At 39.6% G+C, this 17927-nt stretch overlaps 1 protein-coding gene across 1 annotated transcript in view; it reads right to left on the reverse strand.

The window, feature by feature from the left end:
- Positions 1 to 16371, reverse strand: part of TMEM131L (transmembrane 131 like) — a 67058-nt gene extending 50687 nt beyond the window's left edge. Inside the window, exons 1-3 of the mRNA XM_029286077.1 lie at positions 16227 to 16371; positions 15463 to 15533; positions 8659 to 8702 (exon numbers count right to left, since the gene is read on the reverse strand). Coding sequence (XP_029141910.1) covers positions 8659 to 8702; positions 15463 to 15533; positions 16227 to 16350 — 239 coding nt within the window. The 5' untranslated portion in view covers positions 16351 to 16371. The remainder of the gene's footprint in view (positions 1 to 8658; positions 8703 to 15462; positions 15534 to 16226) is intronic.
- Positions 16372 to 17927: the final 1556 nt, after the last annotated feature.

A 17927-nucleotide genomic window follows, 5' to 3' on the forward strand; every position in this document is an offset into this window, starting at 1 on the left:
ATGATGGATACAGGTAGGCCTAGACTTATGATCACAACTGAGCCCAAAATTTCTGTTAAATGAGACATTTATTAAGTGAATTTTGCCCCGATTTACAACCACTCTTGCTATAGTTGTTAAGTGAATCACTGAAGTTGTTAAGTTAGTAACACAGCTGTTCAGTGAATCTGGCTTCCCCATTGACTTTGTTTGTCAGAAGGTCACAAAAGAGGATCATGTGACCTTGGGATACTGCAACCATCATAAATATAAATCAGTTGCCAAGCATCTGAATTTTGATCATATGACTATGGGGCTGCTGCAATGGTCAAAAGTGTGAAAAATGTTCATAAGTCATTTTTTTCGGTGCTGTTGTAACTTTGAATGGTCACTAAGCTAAAGGACTACCTGTACTTATTTTTCATGCAGAGGAAGGCAAAAGAATATACACTCTTCCCCTAAAAACATACAGGGCAGAGAAGCTGGATAGAACAATCTTTTTTAACCTAGTACCTATTAGATATTCTGCACTTCAATAGCCAATATCTCAAGCTACCAAAGCCAAAGATTTGAGATGATTGGAAAAATAGGACAACAGGTGAAATTAATTGAATTTTTGTAATTATGCACTGTAGCAAACATTGGAAAACAAGCATGCATCTTCCTTTAGATTAACAGTTTTTTAAGTGTGAAAATAGTACTATCTGAACAATTTTAACAGTAGTTTTTAAGAATCCTTCAGTTAAGGACAATTTTACTCTAATTTTGTCTCCACTTTTAAATTACTGAAACAATATAAACAGATTAACTCATTAAAAAGGGCTTTCTAGACAGCAATACTGATGTTTAAAAGTTTGCATCACAAATTAAGGCAGGTAGATGGAAGCATCTAGTCAACTATGGCTTATCTCCATAAACGTAGCCAAGCCAGGCCTGGTTAGTACTTGGATGGAAGCTGCCAGAAAAACCTGGGACTCTAGACATTTTTTTAATGCATAAATTTCCATTTTATTTCTCCATGGGCTTAATGTCCATAATTAACCAAATGAGACCTCGTGCTTTAACCACTAGACCAAACTGGTTCTAATTTTCAAATGTTTTTTTGAAGTATTTGTGTGTGTACAGATTTTGACAGTGTTTTTTAGTTCTTTATCATGCTGCCTTTTCTATTCAGTATTTTGTTAATCTATGGTAAAAATATTGTTACCGGATATCCATGTAATGTTCATTGTTGCAAATAAAGGGTTAAAACAATAAAAAAATAAAAAATCAATTTGGGAATAAACTATTTCCCAAGGTATAATTTTTAACATAGTAGAACACGAACATTATTTAATAGTGGAAAGAACATGACATTTTCTTTGTATAATCTTAATTCAATGTCAATTTTAATTTAATATTTTTCTTGGCCTGTCCACTATTATGTGGACTGTGTATCCGACATGCACAGCAACCAAACGGTTAAGATTCTGGGCTTATTGACCTGAAAGATGACAGTGCAAAATCTAAGTACCATGTAATGGAGTAAGCTTCCATTACTTGCCCAAGCTCCTGCTAACCAAGCCATTCAAAAGCATGTAAATGCAAGTAGATAAATAGGTACCAACTGGTGGGAAGGTAACAAGTGTTCCATGCATCTTTAGCATCCAGTCATGCTGGACACATGACCACAGAAGCTCTTTGGACAACGCTGGCTTTTTGGTTTGTGAATTGGAGATGAGCACTGCCCCCTACAGTTGGACAGAACTGGGAGGAGAAATCTTTTTTTTTTAACCCTACATGCACCCAAAGGCTCAGAACAACTCTCACTAGGGAATATTTGTTTATCACTAGTATCAAAATCACACCAGTATCACCCCAATTCTAAATGAATCAGATTTTAATATTTGCCTCACTTCTCAATCTTTTTTATGATTCACTACCTATCAAGTTTCAATAGATTTTTAATTTTAGAGAAACACCTTACATTTGAATTTTCAAATTGATAAACAATTCAAAAACCAAGTTCACGAGGCTCTAAAAGATGAAAATTGGAAAAATACAATTGGAGAAAAGAGTAAAGAAAACTTAAGAGGGTCAGATCACCTCAAAAGAAGAATGGCAGGCTGACAAACTAAGTGATACAAAGAACACATCAATATTATACACAGGGAGAATAGATACGGAGTCCTATTTTTTCAAAGCCAAATTTTATTTCCAGGGGGAAAACAAAACCAAAATCATCCTAATACAGAGCTACACATTTTCCAAACAATCCATTCAAATGAAAATTGTTATAAATGAACACAAGACTGAACCAATTAGCAGAAACAATTTGTATTTTACCTTTAGATCTTACTTCCATTGGTATCCCTAGAGATTGCTATTTTTTTAACTATACTTAATTAACATATATGATTTCTATCCTAATCATTAGCTTCTAGGAAGCTCACATATTTAAAGAACCCTAATACCATTTAAAAAAATTAAAAATCATAAACCCAAGTAGAATCGCATGGCAACCACCTTTCTAAAATGTTCTGAAAACTCAGCAATAGAAAAACTACTTTCATTTCCTTCTAAATGTTCAAAGGCAGAAGAGGCTATCTTTACATCAGGGAGTAAGGAATTCCATAAACCTGGCCTGTGCCCATCTCCAGTTCTGACTGCTTTCATGACACAAACGTGAAACTGCTTTCATGACACAGGATGAGCCATATGTTTGACACAAACTGACTGCTTTCATGACATAGAATGGGCCACCATGTTTAATATATGAGATAAGATTCTCATGTAGTTTCCTTTTATCCTACATAACATTTTTCACTGAAGCCAAAATGTTCTATTTTGGTCTCATCCGTCCGAAGAACATTCTTCTAATAACATTCTGACTTATCCACAGCATTCTGGCTTATCTTTTGCAAACTGTAAACAGCCAGCAGTACTGTTTTTGGATAGTAGTGGCTTTTTCCTTGTAAATCTGGCTTGCACACCATTGTTGTTCAGTGTTTTTCACGAACACTGACATTGGCCAATGTGAGAAAGGTCCTCAGTTCCTCAGATATTACCCAGGAGTTCTTTGAGTTTTCCCAGGATATTACTTGCCTTGCTCTTAGTCCAATTTTAGTTTCATAAACTTTTAATAGTTCAGGAACTATTAAGTCAACAATATATATAATTATTAACTTCCAATTGCACTGAGGACTCCAATAAGGAGAAATTTCCTGACCTTTATAACAATTAATCAGTGAAACGACTTATCTCCAGAAGTTGTGGGTGCTCCAACACAGGATGTTTTTAAGAAGAGGGTTTCCTGCCTCAGCAGGGAGTTAGACACTAGAACAGTGGTGGCGAACCTATGGCATGGGTGCCAGAGGCGGCACTCGGAGCCCTCTCTGTGGGCACACTGTGCCCCAGCCTCGCCTCCCCCTACGACCCCCTCCTCTCCAGCAGCTCCCCTGGAGGAGTCGCTCCCGAGCATGGCCCATGCGGAGCAGCACAGCAAGAACATGGCAGCCAGGCAGTGTAGACAAGACTCTGCCCTCACACCCCATCATGCAGTTGATGCTGCAGGGCATGGGCAGAGGGCGTGACCGCCATAGCACTGCTGAGCTGCCTGGGCGATCTGCAGCGGGCCCTGGAGGCAGTGAGTGGTCCTGTGGACAGGCGGGGTGGGGGATGGGGGGACAGAGCGGGGGTGGAGCGGGGCCAGGCCCAGTGTTTGGGCACTCGGTCTCTAAAAGGTTCGCCATCACTGCACTAGAAGACCTCCAAGGTCACTTCCTATTCTGTTATATCTAGCTGCCTTAGTTTTTATTTGAGGACATTTTCTGAATATTAATTTAAAGCAAAGACATAAAATATGACATTTTAGACATACTCTGATAATTATTAATTTGACAAGTATAAAGCAACCTTTTAAGACTTTTTGAAAATGGTCTAAAAATTATTGCTGCAGTAGATAAGGCCACGACAAAACATTTATCCAAAATATAGTCAGTGACATTGCACTCTAATATTTCCTCACAAGAATATTTGGTATTTCCTCAGTTCACATTTTTTCTTGGCCTGCTTCCCGAAGGTGTTTAATTGGATCCATGAATATAAATACTGTGCTTTAGTTTGCAGCATGCCCACGTTCCAAGATTAATATTCATGAAATATTGGTTGCCACCCCTTGGTCTAAATCAAGAAGTGGAAGCTTGTTAATGCCAAAATGCTCTGCTCTTTTTCTTTTTTCCCCCAACCAACCTCCACACTCTATACCAGGCCCTTACAGTGAGCAGAGCAATGGGGAAATGCAGTACAATCAAACATGGAGGAAAGATAAACTTGCACTTCAACGCAAGTTTATAAACTTGTTCTTCAATGATCAGATATTACCTGTTACAGGTTATCAACTTACATCCATTCATTTAACGGCCAAAGTTACAAAGGCACTGAAAAAAGGGACTTATGATCGGTATTTGAGCTTACGATTGTTACTGCATTCCCATGATCATATGATCAAAGTTTGACACTTGGCAACTGGCATGTATTTACAATGGTTGAAACATTCTGTGGTTGTGTGATCACCGTTTTCAACCTTCTGAGATGATTTCTGACAGGCAAAGTCAATGGGGCAAGCTGGATTTGCTTACCAACTATTTCATTCACTTAACAACTATAGTGATTTATTTAACAAAATAGCAAAAATGGTTGTAAAATAGGTGTGACTCATTAACAACTGCCTTGCTTAGCAATAGAAATCTGGGTGCCAATTGTGGTTGTAGTCAACTCCTGCAATTTGGGATTATTTTTAACAAATCTTTTTTGTAAAAGGATCTTTGTGAAAGGACTTCCTAAATCATTTATGCAGTTACACAAGAATTAAAGCATTTTAAGTTGAATTCCACTGTACAGCATCTTCTCATAATGCCATTCCAATAATTTATCCCCTTTTCTTCAGCCCTTTCTTGCAGCTCATCAAAAAGTATTTGGAATATTGGAACATGCATTTTCCAGATTCATCCTGGAATTTGTAACATTTTGACATTTCAATGTGCTTTGAAATTCTTTGAGAAACAGCAATTAATCCACTTTCATTCTTTGAGCATTCTTCCAGAAATTCACAGGATGCAGCAAAAGCCCTTCCACATTAGATTTATTTATTTAACTTATACAGATTCAAAAAGAAAAAAATGGAAATCTAAGTAAAAAGAAAAAAAATCCTTTTACTTAATGCTTAGACCTTACAGACAAATGGTAGTGCTGAAATTCAGTGATAAAGTTGAAATTTCTGGTCAAACTAAGAGCCACATATTATAGGAAGAGGGCATATGAGGCATGCAGATCTCCCACCCATAATGTAAATGCTTTTGAAAGTTTTTCTTAAAATGCCAGGAATGCAAAAGAACGAAAGCATCTATACCAGGGGTAGGCAACCTTGGCTCTTTTATGACTCGTAGCATAGCTGGCTCAGGAATTCTGGGAGTTGAAGTCCACGAGTCATAAAAGAGCCAAGGTTGCCTACCCCTGATCTATACCAACTTTCATAAAAATGTTTCAAATATCACAGCTCCATTGCCTGTTTTTAATCAATACATGTTTAAAGAAGGCCAAACTGGTTTTTTTGCAGGTTCTTTCTCTCAGTGAAATTTTTATTTTCCTGTTACTAAAATTTGTCCCTCAAGAGAAAAGTTGCTAAATATGCAATATACTGTGTGGTAATATGAGCCTGAGAAAAGCACAATTCCCATCAACAGTGTTTGGTTGAAAGTGATTTGAGTGGCTGTTGATCAGGGCTGTGAGTGTCTGAGTGAGTGACCATAAGTGTTACTGATCAGCAGCCACTCAAATCACTTTCAACCAAACACTGGCAATCATTCATTCCAAAGAATACACAAGAGACCCAGTGAATCTAAAGTAACAGCAAGTTTACTGATACCAATGTAAATCTGCTCTCCCCCTCCCTCCCTCCCTCTCCCTCTCTCTCTCTCTCACACACACACACACAAACGCACAAGCACAGATCCACACCAGCCACATCCTTGTCAACTAAGCAGCCATTAACTAGCCAGAGAGAATGAAGCTGCCAAATCTGGATCCAAAGACAATGCAAAGAGCATTTTTTATCCCATGTGCTTGCTTTGTTGTTTTACAGGAATGGTAGCTACTCTTGCCTTGTTCATTTCAAAATCTGGTAGCTGTTGATGGGATTTGTGGAAAGGTTTCCCATGTCTTCATGTCCAACTTCTTTTATTTGGTTCAAGTGATATTTTTTCTTAACAACCTGGTTCCTTATCTATTTCCCCCAAGGAAACTTTTAGACCAGTATTTCTTAACCTTGATGGCTTGAAGACATGTAGACTTCAGAACTTCCAGAACCTTCAGCCAGCCATTGCTGGCTGGGGAATTCTGGGAGTTGAAGTCTACATATCTTCAAGCTGCCAAGGTTGAGAAACACTGTTTTAGACAATTCCTGCCTTTTTTATCCATTCTACTTATACACCATCTTTAGTATGGCAGTTTTAATCCAGTCTAACAAATGTCTTTATACATACTGCATGGTTCACATCTATTAAAAGCACATAGTTTGCACAAGAATTGTTTGCAGAACAGCATCTTCCGTAAAACCAAAGCACATACTAACAGCACTTGAAACATCTCCCTATTTCCTGAAATGTGCAATATTATTGCAACAATTATTTTATGCTCTGGTGAACTGCATTGCACAGAAGTTCACAATAATCAAAGATATGGATATAAGCAATGGCAACACTCCTAAACGTTATGAATTTCTATATCTCTCTGTAATCAATCAATGATCTCACATCTGACCTGAGCCAAAAAAAGAATATTGAATTTTATTCAAAGTAGAGAAAACTGACCCTAAACATTCCTGTACTTATAATCTGTACTTCCGTACTTCTTAGCAACTATGATCCAACACAATGAGTGTTATATAGGGAAAGATCCCCAGGCATTGTGTCTATTTCTGGATTATATTAAGTCATACATTTTTTAATTTTAAAATTATTTTCATTTCACAAATCTGTAAATGAGTAAATAAGTATAATATAACAGAAAGACAGCATTTCTAGGGAACACTATGATACTAACAAAAGATAGGAAAAATGATGGCAAATGTATTTGTATTACAAAGTATACCAAAAAATGTATTCTACATTTTTTTCAATTAATTATTTTCAACAGTTTTCAAAAAATTAAAGACGAACTACATTTTAGTGGAATGTACATATCTGAGTTACAAAGTCCTTATATTTATTTTATAGAAGGGGTGGCGGAAACAGTATATATGTATGACTTGAAAACGATCAGCATTAATGTGGCTGTCTGACCCTCAATTAAATCCTACAGATTTAACACTTCCACACAGTCTTTTTCATATATTCAACTATTCTCTTTCATACAGAACAAAATAATCTGATATAATAATTTGAGAATAAAAAACAAAATTTCCTCATCTTCATTTTATTTGAATAAGACAAAGCAAAGATATTCTGAAGTATACAATAAGAATTCTATATCACCAATTATTTTTAAAATTAATCTCAAATTTTAAAAGAAACAGATATTGCTGTATTACATGCTATATTATATGTTGGGAATGTTTCAAATTATGATGTATTAATATTTTAGAAATTGCTATGTATTCATATTTTCTAATTCACTGATAAAGAAAATATAGAGTAGTTATTAAAAGTTCAAGGTGGTTTTTGGATTTAGCTTGATTAGGTTAAGCATGTGCAAGTATAGTAGTTATAAAATCAAGTGTAATCAGATGCAACAAAGAAGGAATGCTAGCTAAGTAAAGAAAAAAACTGATTATATTTTTCATTATATTGGTAACAATTCAAATATGTATATCCATTAATTAGAAAGCATACAGATATCTGTACTCAATTGGAAAGTTAATGAAGCAACTTACAACCAAGCACACGGTTCCCTAATAAAATCTTCCTCTTTCTTGAGAATAAGAAAAAGCGGAGGGAGCAGTGAAGCCACCTGCAGTAGTGTTATGGCAGGGGTCCTCAAACTTGGCCACTTTAAAACTTGATGACTTCAACTCCCAGAATTCCCCAGCCAGCATGATAAAAGTTTGATAAAAGTTTCTGCATTAATTAAAATATTTACATGAATATTTTGGAAAGAAACTCTACCTCCGATGTTAAGAGGGGTAGTATTTTAACTGAAACTGAGAAATAATGTTAATGTTATTTTTATAACAGGGGAAATTGCACTGTTGATATTAATTTTTCTAGAATTATGTCTACCTAACTAAGATTACATTTCTGTATAAAATTCGTCTAGGGTAAAACAGATAGGCATTGATCTGCATTTAGAAATATTGCCCCCTTGAAAATATTGTTTCTTTGAGAAAGTACATTTCTCAGAGAAATAAATAAGAATTAAATAGGAACATGTCAACGGTTTTAAAGATAATTATGGATGCTATTACTATAAGTCAAATTACAGTGTAGATGTGTTGCATTTCTGTAGTAAAAAAACAATATACATTAAAGTATCAGTTGTGCTGATACTGTGAGGAATGCTACAGAATAAATTCAGTGGGAATCTGCCATAGCTGCACATCAGAGATGGAAATGTTCTTCACTGAAACCTATGGTAGTCATTGCCAGAAAAAACTGATAACTGAACCAATTGGTCAGACTCTTATCGAAAGTTGACTTTACTTACCTCTGCTCTTGTGGATCTTCCTCCACGTCCTCCTCTGATTCCGCCTAGTAAACAAAGAAAACATCAGAAAGCTTTTCAGCAACAAACATGCATTTCCTACATATTCTTTATTTCAGCAATGCCAGTATTGTACTGCTCAGTGATGTTTCATGTTAATTAGGCTACCACACTACAACATATTTTTGCATGCAAATTTTTGAAAAATGCTACTAGCAAAATTTAAACTTTTTGAAGGAAATGCCTAAATCTTCAGACATATAACACAAGACCACTGTAACAAAATAAATAACAACAATCATAATATATAGAAAGACAGCAGAATAGAAGAGAAAGAACTGGAGAAGATAGCAAAATACAAAGACCTGCAAACAGAAATAGAACAACTGTGGTAAAAGCAAGCAAAGACAGTACCAATAGAAATAGGTATTTTGGGTGCAATCCCAAACATCACTTGAACACCATTGGCTTTGACAAATCCACCATCAGTCAGTCAATTGCAAAAAGCAGCTTTACTCAGAACAGCTTCCATCCTGCTACAACAGGGGTGTCAAACTCAATTTCATTGAGAGCCGCATCAGCATTGCGGTTGCCCTCGGGGGGGCTGGGGGGGTGTGGCCAGGGTGGGTGCGGCCTACTGGGTGGGCATGGATGGAGTGGGTGTGGCCTACTAGGTGGGCGTGGCCAGCTCTACATCATTCGCGTCAAGGGTGCCTGGGCAGGAGTGGGACAGATCTGAGGGTCTCTGGCAGAAGGGGGTGGGACCAGGGCAAGTGCCAAGGCATGGTTCACTGGAAGAGCCTCACTGTTCCTCTCAGGCCATGCCGGAGGGGGCTTGGTGGTGCGGGCTGCCGGGAGCCCTGGACAGCAGAGGTCAAACGCCCAGCCTGGCCCTCGAGCACCCGTGGCACCAAGCCCAGCCCCACTTCCCCAAGGGGGCACCCAGCTGCACTTACCTCCTCCTCCTCAAGGCTGCTGCTGCTGTGCTTGCTCTCCTTATCCAGGTTGCTCATGATGGGTATGAGGGCAAAGTCAGAGGGAGGCCCATTCCCTCTCCATGGGAGGAGACCCAGCTTTGTATCCAAAGCTTTCTTAGCAATAGGATGGGAGACCCCCAGATAGGCCAGGAGGAGGGGGCAAGGGGATGGTGAAAGGGCAGCAGGGCAGGACTAAGGCAGGACTTCCCTCAGACCCTCCCTCTCCTTTCCTTCTTTCCTTCCTTCCTTCCTAAGTACAGAGTGGTGAGAAAATATTTGAGAGCAGGGAGGGAGAAAAACAGGCAAGAAATGCAGCTGGGGAGGTGCCACTCTTTGTGAGGAATAAAGAAATGCACCATCGCCTGGAAGTGGCCAGCACATGGCCCTCACCTACTTCACATATCTGGCTTGGTGGGCTCTGGGGGTGGGGTTGCCATGAGCAGCGTGAGAGTCAACGTTACCTGCGCAATGCCGCCCAGGCCCCAGCCTGCCCAGTTTCGGCAGGCAGCGAGGCACTCTCCTCTCAGCGCCAAGAGGCTGAGTCAGGCAGTGCGAATCTGAAAAGAAGCGTGATGCCGCCCAGCCCCCAGACTGCCCAGTTCTGCAGGCAGCGGGGTGCTTTCCTCACAGCACCGAGAGGTTGAGCCAGGCGGTGCGAAGCTCGCCAGCTTTGCACCTTGCTACCTGCTGAAACTGGGCAGGCTGGGGTTAGGCAGCATTGCACTTCTCATCAGATTTGCACCGCCCAACTCAGCCTCTCGGCGCTGTGAGGAGAGCGCCCTGCTGCCTGCCGAAACCCCTCCCCCAGAGCCCATCAAACTGGATATGTGAAGTAGGTGAGGGCCATTTGCTGGCCACTTCCAGGTGATGGTGCATTTCTTCATTCCTCACAAAGGGTGACACCTCCCCAGCATGCACCCAGGGGATGGGGCCGATGTGGCAGGGGCTGGTTCCTCGTGTTTCCAGATGGCCTTGTGGAGTGAAGACTGAATGTGTTTCAGCATAGATGGCCACCACAAAATTATACATTGGTTCCCGGCCGGCCTGGGCCAGGGCCAAGGCAGCGGGGGCCATTCCCTCACTGTTTCCAGGATGGCTTCGCGGGCCACATGAAACACCACTTTGCAGGCTGCATCCAGACCCCGGGCCTTGTGTTTGACATGTCTGTGCTACAATATCTGTAACAACATTAAACATCCACACCTGCCTATCCCAGGTCTTTGGAAGAGACTAGATAGGTAGATAAAAATCCCAAATCTAGTCTCAACATTTGGCTGACTCTGTGATGAGCCATAAAATAAAGAAAATCATAGAAAATGAAGAAACTAAATTGCTCTGGGACTTTAGAATTCAAACAGACAAGCACCTACCACAAAACACCCCAGACTTAATAACTATCAATGTGAAAGACAAAAAAGTCTGGATGGTACACGAGGCAGTATTGGGAGACCACAGAAGAGAAGAGAAAGAACTGCAGAAGATTGCAAAATACAAAGATCTGCAAACAGAAATAGAACAACTGTGGCAAAAGCAAGCAAAGATAGTACCAATAGAAATAGGCATTTTGGGTGCAATCCCAAACAACTGGACCTAAAGCATCATTTGAACACCATTGGCTTTGATATATTCACCATCAGTCAATTGCAAAAGGCAGATTTACTCAGAACAGCTTACATCTTGTGACACCATCAAACATCCACATCTGTCTATCCCAGGTCCTTGGAAAGGACTTGATAGGTAAACAAAAATGCCGAATCCAGTGTGAACATCTGGCTGATTGTGCTACGAACCATAATAAGCACTAGACAAACAGAGAGACAACAGCCAGCCTATCAACAGCATTTAATAGCTGCATTAAGGCTCATGGCAAAGTCCAAGAAATCTATAATACATGACAAATGGCATTTCTTTTCCATAAATTAGGCCCTGGGAAAGCAGTATCTCCAAATCCCATAGCGAGCAGCCTCATTATTTTTTGCATATTATCCTTGTGTATTCCACTCAAATAAATTTAAACATGTCATTTCCCTTTTGAGAAATATCAACTTAATACACACACTTCTAAAAGTTTTCCTATTTGAGATTATTTTTTCTATCATACTTGGCAGGAAAATAGCAACACTGTAATAGTACTGTTTTTCTGACTACAGAATGTTGCTGCTTCTTCTTCCCATATTCGCATATGCCACATCCTTAATATAGACAAAGAAAATGAAAATTCCAATTTCTTCCTAATTGCAAAATGCATCCAGCTCTTTTATCATAGTACACATTTAATTGCATGGAAAACACATAAGAAGTGTCTTGTGCAAGTTGAATTGCGTATGCATGTGCACCAGCCCATTTACGCAAGTTGAGCTGTATGCATGTATGCCCATGCACACGCATGACCCAGTTCCACTCTCCCTCCACAGCTGGGCCACCAAGCCACAAAGGTTGGGGCCCACTGCTTGAAATAAGCATATAGTTTAGATAAGACACCTATGAGGATGTACAAAATTGAGGTAAGATTTTTTTTAGAACTGCCTTTATTTTACTTAATCTATGTACACTTGTCCCACAAAATTAAGAAAATAGCACTCCTTTCAAGATGGAGTAACAAATGCACCCACAAAAGACTTTAAAATATTTACTAGAGAGTCAGTCTTATTTTACTTCTGTTCCTACACAGAAAATTAGATAGCCATGGACACATAGGAGATTAGTACCACCATTTTATAATGGGCATGTTATTTATAAACCCTGATGGGCCCAAAATATGGTAAATTGTAGAATTGCCCTTAGCAACTAAGATTGTCTATAAGTCATTAGTTGAACAAGCATTAATGCAGTTGATTCCCAGAAATCAATATACTATAGCAAGAAATGACATTAGCGTAATACGGGAAAATGCAATTAAGAATTTATAAACAAAGCAGTATTTGAACTACAACATTTCATATATAATAATCGCCATCACTTTCGCTTCATGGTTTCTATCTATTTCTGAAGAATATTAGAAAAGGCCTATTGAAAAACATTCATAAAAATTTCATAAAAATATGAAAAAACCCTATTCTTTTCATGAACATTTCAAAGTTACTCAAGATTTGAATTTGAGATTTCACCAGTTTCTAAAATAAGAACATCTGAGTCTTATTACTTTATAACTGAGAATTTAAAATGAAACTCTTAATTCACTTTCTAGCTAAAATTGGCATCAGACTTACATTGAAGACTAAAAAAATACTATAGGCCTGACAGAGAAAGTGAACAATATGAACCGAAAATTGAATTTCCTTTTAAAAAGGCATTTAGGAAGTACCCAAAACAGTCCAGCTCTTTTAAAATCTACTTCAAACTATCTCACAACAGATAAAGGAAGAAATTATTACCGGTAGTCTTTATTCTAAATTCACTTCTGCTTTTTAAAACTGGCTGTGGGTATACTGAAACCAATCTATTTTCATACTACAGTAGTGTCTGAAAAAAATTATATACGAAAAGGAACTCATATTAGTAATTTTTTTTTTGACTTGAGAAAATAGCTGAAGCATACCTTTACCGAAAAAAATATTTCCTGTTTAAGTAACATGTTCTTCACACATAAAAAAGAAAGAAATGTTTCTATTATCTTTCCACTCAAGGCTTAAAGTCAACTTTTTCATTTTGATATCCTTCAGGGTTGTTGGACAATCTATAACTGCCAAAACCATTGTTTTAATGCCTAGGAATTATGATAGTAGCAAACCAACGTACTATAAATGCAAGATAGCAGAAACAGGGAGATGCTCACAGAATGTTTTCAATTGCACAAAACTGAGATTCAGCTTTTCTCAAAATTCATTTACTTCATCAAGATAATTATTGCTGCATGTTAAACTAACACAGCAATGAGGGTTGCTTCACCTTACTACGCATGGCTGAAACAAAGGTCAACTTTGCATGCAACATGCACTATTGCTCATAAAGGAAGGCAGAAAGAGCATTGTGAAACAAAAGACCATTTGGTTTAGTAATACATAATTAACTCATGGCATAATATAATAATTTGGGACAATATTTATTTATATGCTCTATAAAAATACAATATACAACTGATTCAGATTATGTAAACTATGCTAAACACATAGTAATAAGCTTTCAGCTACTCTGCTGTCCTTTTCTGCACACTGATATTGGACAAATAACAATTTGGCATAATATACAATATTAAACTTATTTATTTTAGCCAGTGTGCTTACACTCCAGAAAAACCAGCAATCTTAATTGTACTTAAAGTTGACACCTTCCTTTACTTTTCTAAACAGAACTCATTAAAACACATTAATATAAATAAAATGTAGCAACACTCTGAAGTTAATCTAAGATTGGGTGATTACAACTAATTAAACATAAAAGCATGCAATTTTTGATATACTACCTTCAGTTTAGATAAAACAAATGAATACACATTTCATCAATTAAAAGGCAAACCAGAAAACAAACATACTAAGTTTTCAAGTATCTGGAACTTCCAGTCAAGATCACTGCAGGAGTTATATTTTTCATAGGACTAAATGACATAAGCACTCAAACACCAATTCACATACACCTACTTAAAAATAAAATCAATCCTGCATAGTAAGAAACGGTCTCAATAATAATGCTCACACATACTTTACTTCCACCATAGATATTTAAGTCCAAAGAGAAGGGGTTATTTTATCTAGGGAGTTGATGGAACTATCATACTCTACAAATGATTACTGTGGGATTAAGAAGCAGGAATTAAGTTCCTCAAATGCATTCTTTCCATGTCAGACCCTCTTCTGCTGGTATTTATTTTGGTAGACATGGAAGATATCATATGGAGAGGTTCTTTCAATCTTGAGGCCTTTAGCTATATTACCACATGAGGCCTCCATCCACCATATAAACTCTGGCAGCATCTGGAGATGAGACAAGTTATACCTTTCACATCTGGGCAGCACCAGAGAAGCTCTTTTAGTGCTTAGAAATAAACTCTTTTCAGCTCATTGAGATTATACCTAAATTAGAATAGAGCTGGAAGGGAGCTCTGAGGTCTTCTAGTCCAGCCCCCCACTCAAGCAGGAGAAGACATGATTACAGAAAATCATACTGGTCATGAATATTGCACTGTTTATGAATATGTGGAACTGTAGACAGAATAATGTAAAAAATGCAAACCTAGATAGCTGCTAAAGAAACTGTATCTGAAACTATTTAAAAGTATATGAAACTCACCTTCCATTTAAGAATTTTTCTAAAAGTTTGAATTTTGAAATAATTAAGATTAATAGAGTATCTTCACAATTTAAGTGACTATATCACCTCACTTTATTAGGGATGAGGAGCCAGGGGGAATTTGTATAATCTTGATAAATATCCTGATACAATGTTCCTCTTAAAGAAGTGGATTTTATTGCAAACATGTTAGAAGTTCATGAGATCTGCTGACAGCAACCCTCCCTTATAGAAGCAGTACTGCCATCATTATGTCAACGGATTTGTTCTACAAAATTTATCAGGAGCGATAGATTTTGAAATCTTGCAGAAATATATATAACCTTCATTATTTTACTCTGAAGTTACAGCAAAATAGAGCCTGCAGTGCTGCTGAAGATGAATGTGGATGAATTGCTTTCCAGTCACAGCCACCACCACCTCTAAATCTAAGGCCACCATGACTTGCAGAACAGTGTGGAGGAAAACACTGGCAATGTAGGGAAATTATGTGTTTTTCCAGAGACACCTAATCCCCTCTCCAAGGAGAAGAATGATCTTATTCTATAAGTGCTATATACCACATATCCCTTCTGCTATTTCTCTCTTCCCAGATCTTCCTTACCTTTGCAGGCATCAGGAGTTCCCCTTCTTCTGCTTGCCACAGCTCCACCACATTGGGAATAGGATCAATAGCTAGATGGGGGGGGGAGAGATAAAAAACCTCAATCAGTGCCAAATCACGACTTCCAACCAGATCAAGGGTTCACTGTTGTAACCTGGATCTTAATATAGTTAGAGAAAGGCGAGTTCTTACGTTCTGGGACCGGGCATTTTCGAGCGGCCCAAACATGTGGTCGGGCTTTGTTTTGTTCGGCTCGAGGCTAAGAGGCGCTTCCATATTGAACGCTGCTGCAGACACCACGCGCGAAGAAAAGGGGAGTGTGTGAAGAGGCCGACTTGACTTGCGACAGGCGGGTGTTTGGCCTTTTTATTCTTTAAAACAGCAAGGCGCGGGAGGGAAAGAAAGATCTTCGCAGGACCACGTCCGGACAAACCACCCCTTCTTTCTATCAGGCGGCGGGGCAGGCTGGGGAAGGCAGAAGGGAGAGCCCGGGCGAGGGGGTGGCGTCGTTTTCTCAGCCACGCGAACCCCAGCAGCGGCGGCAGCGGCAGCAGCAGCGCGTTGCCCGAGCAGGGCGGGAAGAGAGGGGGCGGTGGTGGCAAGTCAAGAAAGCAGCGTCCACACGTTCAGGGTGCAAACGCCTTCGACGGTTTGGCTCCCCCACCCCTTTATTTACTGATCTGCCACACGCTCGTGCAAAACAAGCCCCGAGGAGTTCTGAACGAGCGGTCGTTTAAAAAAAAAAAAAAANTTTTTTTTTTTACCTTGGCCCTGCGCTTCTCCCAGACGGAAGCCAGGCAAGAGGACCTGAAAGACGCCGAACAGGAGGTTCACGGCCGTGGCGACGCGGCAGTAGCTGCTCTGCGACGGGTAGCGCAGCCCCGCCATGCTGCTGAGGCGGCTGCTTTCCTGTCTGCCCGAGCTGGCTGGCTGGCGGAGCTACAGCTGTGGCGGCGGCGGCAGCATTGGCCGCCTCCTCCCCTTCCCCCGCTCCAGGCGCGTGTGCGGCAGAGATAGAGCAGGCTGCGCGGCACAGGGCGGTGGAGTAAGAAACAGCTCTCCCCTCCTCACTGGGCTCCGCCCGGAGGCGGTAGCTCGGCTGCTGTTGCCGCCGCCCAAAGCACATGGAAGGCAGGCCAAGCAGACACCGAAGGGAGAGGACGGGCCTTCACCAGCGGCAAGGCCCCGACTCTGGGTGGTTTGGGCTCCTTTATTCAGGCCTGTTTGCTCGAAGGTGGGGCTGGTCTGCCGGTCGTTCTAAGCTGCAGAATGAACCGTTGGTCCTCAGTTCTGCATTAGGCATTGCCGGCCTTTCCCCCCACCCCCACCCCCCCTCCCAGACACAGACACACCTGTTCAAACTCATTGGCAGAAGCTTTCAAAATCAGCCCTGCTGAAGCGGTGGGTGTTTGCCTTGAGCAGAAACTCTCACTAGATAATCTCCAAGGTCGCTTCTAAGCCTTCTTTTTTCTGATTTCCTTCACCCATTTTACGTATGAAGTAAAGTGGACAAAAATCCTCCTTGAGTTTTGGGAGGGGGGAGGCCGAAGGACACACACACACACACAATGGAGGCCCCCTAAAACATGCTTTGTTATTAGAATAATTGCTGGAGTACAGTAATACCTGTCAAGGCAGTAAAACCATCTCCTGACTAATGATCCAAAGACTGATATCAGTATTTTGAGTTTTTCTCTGCACTCTCCACTTGAAAGGAAAAACGAGGGGAAAAACTGATGCAGGATACAGTGGTAAGTAATGTGAGAAATTCCAATGAACATTCTTCAGTCTTCTGGCTTCTTAAGACTCTAGGACTGGTGGCACATTTAATTGTCTGAAATGTATGGCTAAATCAGATTTGAACCTGCATCAATCAAATTCAAAGCTAGCATTCTGATCAGTGTGATGATCCCTGGCTTTCTGGTGACCTGCTCAGGCTGGAAGATGTAAGATGCAACATTTTATAAAAAAATAACCTTAGATTCATGCAACATTTAAGTCACAATCCCTGGTTTATTAACAACATATTTTTTTTTTAAGAAAAATGACCTAGCAATAATCAATCCAATATACATCTTTTCATATACAGTACAATAACATACATGTATCTAAGAAGCCACTGCACCTCAGAAGCTTGTATCTTTTAAAGGGCTACATTACTGTTTTTGATCAGTATGTTAGCGAAAATAACAGTGTAACCAGATGATAACCAGCTCCATATAATATATTAGGTCTCTTTATTTGCACTGGAAGAGCAAGTGTATAGGAGAGTTGTTTGGAATCTGTGCTCTATGTAAATACATTTTCCTTAATTTATAAATAATCTAGTTTTGTGTCAGTATTGGCTATACTATAGTTTTATGTATGAAGAATAGGTTTCCCTGAGTTCAAAGACATAATGTAGCCTTGTACTAATGCCAGAATTAGAAGACTAGGAAATAATGGCTTGTAGCCTAAACTTTAGT

The sequence above is a fragment of the Protobothrops mucrosquamatus genome, unplaced genomic scaffold, assembly GCF_001527695.2.
Source record: "Protobothrops mucrosquamatus isolate PMUCROS unplaced genomic scaffold, P.Mucros_1.0 scaffold_201, whole genome shotgun sequence".
Lineage (NCBI taxonomy): Eukaryota > Metazoa > Chordata > Lepidosauria > Squamata > Viperidae > Protobothrops > Protobothrops mucrosquamatus.